At 44.6% G+C, this 10,151-nt stretch overlaps 1 protein-coding gene and 1 long non-coding RNA gene across 2 annotated transcripts in view; both read left to right on the top strand.

Annotated features, from left to right (window-relative positions):
• Window positions 1-4,385, top strand: LOC118886302. Its single transcript, XR_005017707.1, has 3 exons — window positions 1-185; window positions 2,870-2,970; window positions 4,186-4,385. It is a non-coding gene; the product is annotated as an uncharacterized LOC118886302 (long non-coding RNA).
• A 3,914-nt stretch (window positions 4,386-8,299) lies between these two features.
• The window catches only part of HEATR6 (HEAT repeat containing 6), a 44,209-nt gene continuing 42,357 nt past the window's right edge, over window positions 8,300-10,151 (top strand). Inside the window, exon 1 of the mRNA XM_036835838.1 lies at window positions 8,300-8,535. Coding sequence (XP_036691733.1) covers window positions 8,317-8,535 — 219 coding nt within the window. The 5' untranslated portion in view covers window positions 8,300-8,316. The remainder of the gene's footprint in view (window positions 8,536-10,151) is intronic.

The following is a 10,151-nucleotide window of genomic DNA, read 5'->3' as shown; positions in this document are numbered from 1 at the left end:
TTTCATCCCAGCTCAGGGGGCAGAAGAGGATAAATTTCAGCTGTTCTCAAGCCCTGCCGCGTCTTTACCAAAGACCTCCGACAGCAGCATGAAGTTGGGCGGCTTCCTCCTCCTTGTGACCCTAGTCGTCCTCAGCTCAGAGGTACAGGAGCTTCAGGCTGCTGTGAGACCCTATAAACTTCTGGGTAAGTCCATGCAGAAGGTAGCCCCGTCCTTTTTTGTATGAGGGAGCCAGAAAGTAAGCCATCGGGGACCAGTAGGTGCAGGGACAGGAGGGGAAGAAAGGAGAGACGGGAAGATATTCCTGTCAAGGAGCCATTGCAGGGACCCACCTTGACTGTAGAATCTCTCTGCTTCTGCTTTTACTTTCTCCCCTCCTTTCCCCGGGTCACCCCTCCATCTAGACTCTCCAAAAGGGAAGGCTTCTGCCCCCTCATCAGCCACCCTCCATCTCCCCAGCCTCTCTCTCTCTCCACCAGTTTCTTTGTCTCTTGCTGTAAATAAATTGGATTGCCTAGAGAAAATATTTTCTTAAATCTGTGAACCATGAATCATCCCAATCTCTTCTTTTCCTTTTACCACAAACATTCTCAAAGGGGTAACCTTCATTCTCCCCTTTCTTCCCCATAACTCATTCCTTAATCCCTTGAAGACTGACTGTAGTCTCCATTGCTGTCCCCATCACTCTCCCAGATCGTCTTGACAAATCACTTGACTCTCTTCGGTAGCCAGAGTCTTTAACCTCTGCAGCATCTGACATTGTTTGTCACTCCATCAATCCTCCAACTTTCTTCTCTCTTAGATTATCATCACTATCTTCTTCTCCCTAAATGTTATTGGAATCAACTCTAACTCGTCTCTTCTTTGTTCTCCTTCCGCTACGTTAAATTGGTTCCCAAATACCGTTCGTTCTTTGAAATTGTTTCTTACACATGTTCCTTCCTTTCCAACCCCCATTGCCACACTGTATTTCCAGTCCTGATTACTCCATGCTTGGGTGAGTGCAATCACTTCCTGACAGCTCTCCCTGCCCCTCTCTTCCCTCTGAAGTTTGCTTGCTTGTGGAATCCTGGTCTATTCTATGCTCTCACACCAGATAATCTTCATAACTAAACGGCCATCACATCCCTCTCTTGACCTACCAAATGAAATCTCAACTCCTCAGGTCCTCAAGATCTGCCCTCTGTAACTCTGTCCCCTGCTTACCTTTCTGCCTTGACTTCCAAATGCTCCCTAATACTTATCCAGCCTTCCATTTGCTATTCTTCCTGTATTTCCTGTATTTCAGGGTTAAGAGTGAGGAGATGAGTCATATAGGGTACAAAATTTACGGAGGTGCTCACTCCCAGGATTGCACAAGTGCCTCCTTCAATTTTGTGCCCTGGGTGCCTCACGCACCTCTCCCTAGTCCCACCCTGTTGCATTTTCCCCTTGTGAACTTTTGCTAGTAATTCTTTTCTCTTCTCTACCATCCGTCTCAATTCTGCCCTTAAAAGATTTCCATACTTCAAGACTCACCTTTCCTGATTAATTAGAAGTAATGTCCTCTCTTTTCTGAGCTCCTTTAGTCCTTTGGATAAACCTCTCTCAGGGCACATGTCACATACGGCTTTGCTTTTAGTACTTTAAACATAAATCCTATCTCCATTGTTAGACTCTATGCTGCTTGAAGGTAATAACCCGATCTTACATCTTTGTACTTCCTGAATAACTTACCTCTGTGCTTTGTACATAGTAAGAAGTCAACAGATGTCAATGAGTGACCAAACTGCTGTGAGTGGAGACAAGAAGTCTCCCAATTCTCTTACCATAAACCAACAACGGCTAATAAAAGCATGGAGGGATGGTGTTGATCTTCTCTGAGGTCTGCAGGCACATTGTAGACATCCCACCAGGCCCCCGTCTTACATCCTCAGACATTGCTAATCAATCATAGCACTCTTTCTCTTTGAGCCTGGACACGGTGCCCCAGCTCTTGTCAAGCCAGCATCAGAATAGCCACCTCTATTGATTGGAGTTGACACTGGAGAGTGAACTTCATCCACCTCTGCTGGATCCAAGGGCTTCTTTTTACATATGAGAAAACAAAGGCCCAGAGAAGTTCAGAGACAGAATCAGGTAGAGAATCTCCTGATCACAGCTGAGTAACCAACCCAAGCACAGCACACATTCGTCCAGAGCTCTGCACACATTTTGTTAGAAACCCTTGGGGGGTCTTAACCATCTTAACCAGCTTCTTGGACCTATTTCATTGGCCCTCGAAGACTAACCTTGAGGCTCTGGGAACATGGCGAGCCTCCACTCAGGTCAGGAGTGACTCCTGGAAATCTGGAGATGTGCTCTTCATGTCAGGGTCAGTTTCACCCTGTGGGATGGCAGAGGGAGCTTGGCCTAGGGGCCAGGCGGGTCTGGGTTGGATCCCACTTCTGTACTGACTAGTAGGAGAGTCACCTCTGTGCATCCCCGCTGCCACTCTTATAAAATGGGGCCAGTCAGACTCACTGCACAAGGTGACTGCAGGGCACCGTTGCTGATATTTGGTAAATGTGAGTCTCCCCTTCTCTGCCCCTTTCCCTGCAGAGAGGAGAAGTGAGGACATTGAAGTGGACTTCTTTGCACTTCCCCTCCACAGACACAATTATCCTCCTCTTTAAAGTAGGACTTGTTTTGTTGAGATTGTGTGAATGCATTGCTTTTCACTGAAACATATAAGATGTTAATGAGTGTTATTCCGCGAGTAATCATTTATAAATTATACTATGGATTGAACCAAAAGAAGAAAGTGGAATTGGCTCCTTAATCAAGGGCTGGCCTCTCTAGCACCTGTGTCTCTAGCATGGCGGTGTTCAGCTGGTCTGCTCTAACGTAGGCACCTGCATTGAGCTCTGCAGTGGTGACTGGGACTGTGGTCCGGAGGAGCACTGCGTCAGCAATGGTTGTGGCCACAAATGCGTCTCGGACTAAGGACAGGTAAAAACATCAGGCCCTTCCCTGCTTCCTCAAACCATGTCCAAACCAGGTGGGCGGTATGCTTGGCCCTAATAGGACCTTCCAGAAATGAGTGGAACGGAAGCCTGTCTCTCTGTGGTCTCTTCCTCATCACCCACCCTTCCCAAGAAAAAGAAGCACCTACCACAGGATGGTGGTTTCCAAATCTTTAAAATAATTTCATTACCCGGTATATCCTAGAGAAAGATCAGACTATTTATTTGAGAAAAAAAAAAAAAAAAGAGAGATAAAAATCACCCATAACCCCCCCACCCCAAAATGATGTTTGCTTAACACTTTGGTGCATATTATAACACATACACACATATATAATATTTATTTAAAAATGAGATAATCTTGTACCTATTTTGATTTCTTGATTATTTCACTTAGAAATAGCTAGTGAGGGAATTTCCTGGTGGTCCAGTGGTTAGGACTCTGAGCTTTCACTGACAAGGGCCCGGGTTTGCGGGTTCGATCCCTGTCCGGGGAGCTAAGATCTCACAAGCCGCACAGTGCGGCCCAGAAAGAAAAAAAAAAGAAATAGCTAGTGAACAACTTTCAATATCAACACTGATGTTTCTATCCCATCATCTTTAATACCCTTCACGTGTGCTCCATATGTGCATGTCCATCATGTATGTTCATATACTTAGCAACCCCCATTAATACACATTTAATATATTTCTTATTTTTTACATCATTAATATGGCTGTAGTGAATACTGAATTGGTATATATGCCCTTATTAACTTCCTTAGAATAAATTCTAAGGCGTATAATTGATGACCAAGGAGTATGTTTATTTTAAGCCTTAGGTGCACATTGCCATATTATACTATAAGAACCCCTTTCCTATAAAAATATTTCAGGGGCCTCACATGATAGTTCCTTTATTGTCAATAGCCATTGATTGAAAAAAATGCATACTAGAAAGCTACAAGGATTCAGTTTTGATTATAAATTAAGTTGTACTAAACACAACAGAATCAACACATACTTTAAAAATAACCTGCTTGTGTTCAGAATATATTATTTGTCCTATCCACCCACAATCCTTGGGGTGCTTACGGCCTTGCTGGTTCCTGGCAGGTTCTTATTGATTAGAACTGGGAACTCTTGCCTATCAGTTGTATTCTGTGGATCCAGGTCCCCCAAACAGCAGGTCCCATGCCTAATTTTTTTGTCCATTTCGCAGATGAAGACATCTTAAAGGCCATCCTTCTCTAATAGTTGTTCATCCCTTCCTGGAGTTCCTGTCTTCAAAGATGTGACTATTTGAAACTCCTTGCCCAGGAATACAGATGAAAATGGGGGCCCATGGATGGAGATGACAAGGGATGTGGTGGGGAAGGGAAAATAATTGTTTCTTTTAATAAATCATCATCATTAAAAGTACCCATACTACTTAATTTATTTGGTGAGGGGTGATAAGGAGGAGGAGGAGGCAGTGGGGGATAGATGACATTTGTTGGGCACTTGCTATGCAACAAGGACTGTGTTATATGCCCCACAAGTATCATCTAATTTATCCTTACAATGACCTTGTGACAGTGATTCTTCTCACTACCATTTTACATACAAGGACACTGAAGTTTGGAGAAATTAAGTAATTTGCTCGAAGTCATATAGCAGATAAGGGTCAGGGCCTTAACTATACTTCCATGTCACACTCTAAGGCCTATACATTATATCAATAGCATAGTGGTTAGGAGATCCAACTTTGAATTTCAAACCCAGGCCCACCACACAACTGTGTGGCCTTCAGCAAGTGTCCTAACCTTTCTGTGTTTCAGTTTCCTCATCTATATAACAGTATATATTGGGTTGGCCAAAAAGTTCTTTTGGGTTTTTTCTGTAAACCCAAACGAACTTTTTGGCCAATCCAATACTTCATAGAGCTGCAAGGGTAAAAACAGTTAGTTTGTGTAAAGTGCTTGGAACAGTGCCTGACACGTGGGAAACATTAAGTAAATGTTGACTAAATGATTATTATTATTACCAAATTGATAGGCTAATGACTCTTAGTCCTAATTTTCTAAGACTCTAGAACAGAACACAAGGCTAATCCTCCTTCCTGGACTCTCATAGTTCATCTGGATACTGAAAGCCAGCTCCTCTCTCCTGTTTTCCCCATTATGAAATGTGGGAGGTTAAAATAGACTTGAAATGTCTTGTCTATGTGTTTCACAGTCACAGACCTAAGATTCAACTGGCCCAGGTTGTAGACTGATGTTGACTAATTTACTGCCTTCATTGCCCCTGACAAACCATTTAAACTGTTTAAATTTTTTCTCTTTCAACCAGTTAAACTTTCTTTGGCTGTAAAAAGGGAGAAATAATAATATCTACCTCATTTGGATCCTAAGGTTAATAGAACTTTACAGTTTACAGAACATTTGATTTTCATATCAACCAACAGATGGCAAATAGGGGGCTCTGATAATAATAATGACTTCATTTATTCTGTCAACAGGTATTGTGGGTTGCCTGTCACATCCTAGGTGCTGTGCTAACACTGGGGATACAATAGTGAACCAGACAGATGGTATCTGTACCTTCACAAAGCTCACATTCTATAAGAAGAAATAGGTAATAAACAAGTAAACAAATAAAGAAGATAACTACACATTATGGTCAATGTTCTGAAGGAAATAAGGATGTGAATTAGAAATGGGGGAGGGATGTAAAGTAAAGCCTACTTTAATTTAGTTAGGATGATCCAGACCCTAATGACGCAATAAAAACGAAGTCTTAACAGGGTTCCAAAACATGAAAGAAATGAAATTCCAGAGTAAGGCTCCAGATCACCTTATGCAGAATTTATAAAAGGAAATATCTGTGAACTTACTTAGCACCCTTTAAAGCCCCTCAGTCACTGTAAGATTATAAAAATACTGAGAGTGAGGAAAGGTAAGGATGTGTGAGGAGATTTTCTTGGGAGGGCGTTTGCCAAACGGTGATTTTTCACAGTTTGGAGGTTAATGTCCAAATACAAGCCAATGCCGGGGGCCTTCAAAGCCCTCTATGAGAGCTTGATGTACGTTTCCTTCAGCTGGTGATCACCAGAGAGTAGGCATGTTCATTTCCTTGGAGAAACCACACTGCCATCCACAAGGGTATACTCCATCAGAACTCAACAGACTGGTATAGTTCACAATATCTGAGTCATTCAGTCTTGAATAACACTAAGTGTGGGTCATCCACATTTCAACCTAAGATTAGCCACACCAAACCTAGGTCCTTTCCACAGTTTCTTTCATGCCACCTTCACTGTGGTGATGACCAGGTCTCAAGTCCTCCTAGTCCAGTGTGTTGGACAACTCTTATGCACTGCTTCAAATATTCTTGGCCTTATAGTCTTATCCTAATCATTGCTATAGGAACCAGTTTATCTCCTGCATCTACTACATGTCAGCACAAGCTAACATGTCAGACTCCTACCCTAGTAGCCCACACCTCTCACTTTTGCCTCAGGACTTCTTTGTCCATGCAACAAGAGACTCCTGCAGGAACCACCACACACTGACGCATGCTCAACTCAGAAGCACTGGAGAGTTAATGCTTGGTGGAGCAACACTTGACAACAGAGGTCAAAGGCTGGCAGATATACGCTCCCCCCTTCCATTCCTCAGGACAGGGGTTCTGAGAGCATTCCATAAGGCTTTTCATAAAGTCCCGAGGACTGAGCAATCATTCACCCCTTGCAATGGGCAACTGGATAGCACATTTTTTTTTAAATGGGATTTATTTATTCATTCATTCATTCATTCATTCATTCATTTATTTATGGCTGTGTTGGGTCTTCGTTTCTGTGCGAGGGCTTTCTCCAGTTGCGGCAGTGGGGGCCACTCTTCATCGCGGTGCGTGGGCCTCTCACTATCGCGGCCTCTCCCGTTGCGGAGCACAGGCTCCAGACGCGCAGGCTCAGTAATTGTGACTCACAGGCCCAGCTGCTCCGCTGCATGCGGGATCCTCCCACACCAGGGCTCGAACCCGTGTCCCCTGCATTGGCAGGCTGACTCTCAACCACTGCGCCACCAGGGAAGCCCCTGGATAGCACATATTTTTGTTGATTCCCCTTTCTTTCCTGTTCATTCCTGAGTAAATCACTCACATATCAACCTCACCTGAGGCTCTGCTTTAGGAGAATTCAAACTGAAACATCAGTGACTAGAGACTTCCCTGGCCGTCCGGTGGTTAAGACTTTGCCCTTCCAATGCAGGGGGCGCAGTTCGATCCCTGGTCGGGGAACTAAGATTCCACATGCTGCACAGTGTGGCAAAAAAAAAAAAAAAAAAAAAATCAGTGACTAGTGCTCAGCTCCTGATCTTCTCTGAGCAAATGTTTGAATATCACAAATACACATACATATGTATACACCCATCCAAGAAGAAATAATATACAAGCATAATGAAATTTAAATTCAAAATAAAATAAGTATTTCTCCCCAAAGAATCCCAACGTTTTCAGAGAACTAGCTCTTCTAAAGCGTATCACCAATTTTCATTGCTAAACATAAGTATTTTATTCACAGGATAAAATATGTACATTTGGGTGACTTCAAGGATTTCTCTAAGAGTTATGGGTGAGAATTTGCTTTATATTTGCATAACTCAAACGTCCTAGAGATGGTTTTCCCAGTCTGCCCAAATGTAAATTTCAAGCCTTCACTTCCGGTGTGACTGAAAACTGTTCACAGCTTTTTAAATGGCTATTTTCTTTTCCAGCGTCTTGCTTTTAAGGTTTCAGGAGATCTTGGGGTGTCCAATCTCAACCATGTCACCCTTAGGCAGGTTATATTTTACATGGTTCAGTTTGAACTCCCAAATTACTTCTGTGTGGTTAGTTGCTTTTAGATCTACAGGATTCACGGCCAGCTGCAAAGAATACTGGGGAACACAGTTTTTATTCAGGGTGGTTTTGTGTCTAGGGAAAAAATTAGGGGCTCCAATACGATGTAAGAAGAGAAGGATGTCGAACTAGCAGTTTCTGTCACACCCCTCCACAGCGGCCTTCCTGAAACCCCAGACTGAATCTGAAACGCTTAGTACTAAACAGGAATGTCAGCCCTGCCCAGTAACAAACTCTCTGGGAGGACAAATAGAGTCCCCACTTTTCAGTCAGGGCTCAAGGAGAGGTGGGCGGCGAAAAAAATCTCCCACATAATTTCTGATATACATTCACAGGGCACTAATCCGAGGATCGATCCTGTAGTCTCAGAACCCCTCCCACCTCGGGTTCTGGTTTGAAACAGGCATTTCCGGAACTGGCGCGCGAAAGCGGGGAATACCCCGGAAGTATTTCCCTGCGGTCCTACGTAGCAAAGATGGCGGCGGCGCAGGTTGTGGGTTCTTTGTCGAGCGGGCCGGCGCAAGAGGCGCAGCGGGAGCCACCCCTCGAGCAGGGCCGTGGGTTCCGCTGCTTGTCAGCCAGGCTCTGCGCCCTGCGCCCGGATGACAGCAGCTCCAGCCGCACCGAGATCCACCTGCTCTTCGACCAGCTCATCTCCGAGAACTACAGCGAGGGCAGCGGCGTGGCCCCGGAGGTAGGCCCGCTGGCCCCGGCCCCACCCTTCAGGGACCTTACTTGGTGGCTCCCGCCCGCCTCTCTGGCCTTTTCCCGCCCCCACGTCGCCGTGCTTAGTTGCAGGCTCGTTTGCTCCTTCCGTCCGTGGCACATTTTCCGCCCTCCCTTTCTGGAAGAACCGTGCCGTGCCTGGCAAACTAGCTTCTTTCAAAACCCAGCTTGATGACTTCTGCTCTGATAGCATTGCAGGTGTCATCTCTGGTGCCACCTTCCCATCCCTCCGCTCCCCGCATTCAGAGCACTTTGTGTATAAAATTCCTTACTACCACGTACTGTACTTTACCGTACACGGTTCTAGGGATCTTAGAACATGAGTATTATTAGGTCTGTTTTACTGCTAAACATACTGAGGCTCACAAAAAAGGTCCCATGTCATATTGCTGGCAAAAGGCAGAGCTAGAATTGGAACTAAAGTGTCTCAAAGTCCCAGCCATTTTCTGTTACTCCATGCTAGCTCTGCACTCTCTGCCGCCTCTTTAGAAGTACTTTGGCTCTGAGTAATAGTATTCACACACATCAGGCCTTGGATGCTACTGAATTCCCTGAACTCTTGACCCAGTCTTACCATTGTGTTCTGGTGCTCACAGGCACCTCAAACTTGACAATTCTTAAAAATTAGTTCATTGTCTCCATACACCCATTACATCCCCAATCCGTCCCATCCCCCAACACACACAAACACGCAGAGCCTGCCCAGTCACACAGAGCAAAGGTGCAGACACTGGTTCTTCACCTTTCCTTCCTCCCAGATCCTATCCAGTCTGGATTCTTCAGCATCTATGTCAGCAGTGTTTCTCAGTCCATCCCCTCCTCTCTATTCCCATTGCCAAAGCCTTAGGCCCTCAGGCAAGATGACTCTCCTGGATTGTTCCACTGGTCTCCTCTAACTTACTATCTCCAGCCCTTGTCCAAACCATTCTTTGCTCTCCTGCCAGAGTGACCTTTTCTTCATCGGAAAAGAATCTCATTAGAAAAGTAAGACTCTGATTTGGGAGGATCTCCAATACATATTGGTAACTGGGCAAAGCAAGTTACAGTATGAGACCAATATAGGGTGGGGAGGGCTTGAACATAAATGTACATTTATAGATGCAAAGAGTTCAAAACAATGTTTGGAAGCGTTTACAACAAAATAGTAGTGTGCGTCACTAGGGAGGGGAGTGGCATTAAGGGAGGAGTCGGGGACTTTTGCTTTATTTATATAATTTGTGACTTTCCAGTCTTATGTCCTGTCACTCCTGCTTCTGTGCCCTGTGTGCAGTCATTTTAAAACTTGCTGTTCCTCAAGCACATCCTGGTGTTCCACACCTACTCCTGTTCCAAGCCTGCCCACTCCATTCCCTTTGCTTGCTGTGTCTTTCGGTGCCTTGTCTGTCTGGCACAGTTTTACTCATCCTTCAGACCATTCCAGATTCTGCTTACAAATCACCTCCACAAGACCTCCCTAATTACTGTGTTCCCGCAGAATTTGTATTGAATTCTTTCAGCACCTAATTCACTTTAATTATTTGTGAATAGTATTTCTGTCTCTTCCACTAGATTGTGAGCTCTTTGAGATTCAGGAATATGCTTGTT

The sequence above is a fragment of the Balaenoptera musculus genome, chromosome 20 (genome assembly GCF_009873245.2).
Source record: "Balaenoptera musculus isolate JJ_BM4_2016_0621 chromosome 20, mBalMus1.pri.v3, whole genome shotgun sequence".
NCBI classification, from domain to species: domain Eukaryota; kingdom Metazoa; phylum Chordata; class Mammalia; order Artiodactyla; family Balaenopteridae; genus Balaenoptera; species Balaenoptera musculus.
This window is presented reverse-complemented; position numbering and strand designations above follow the sequence as displayed.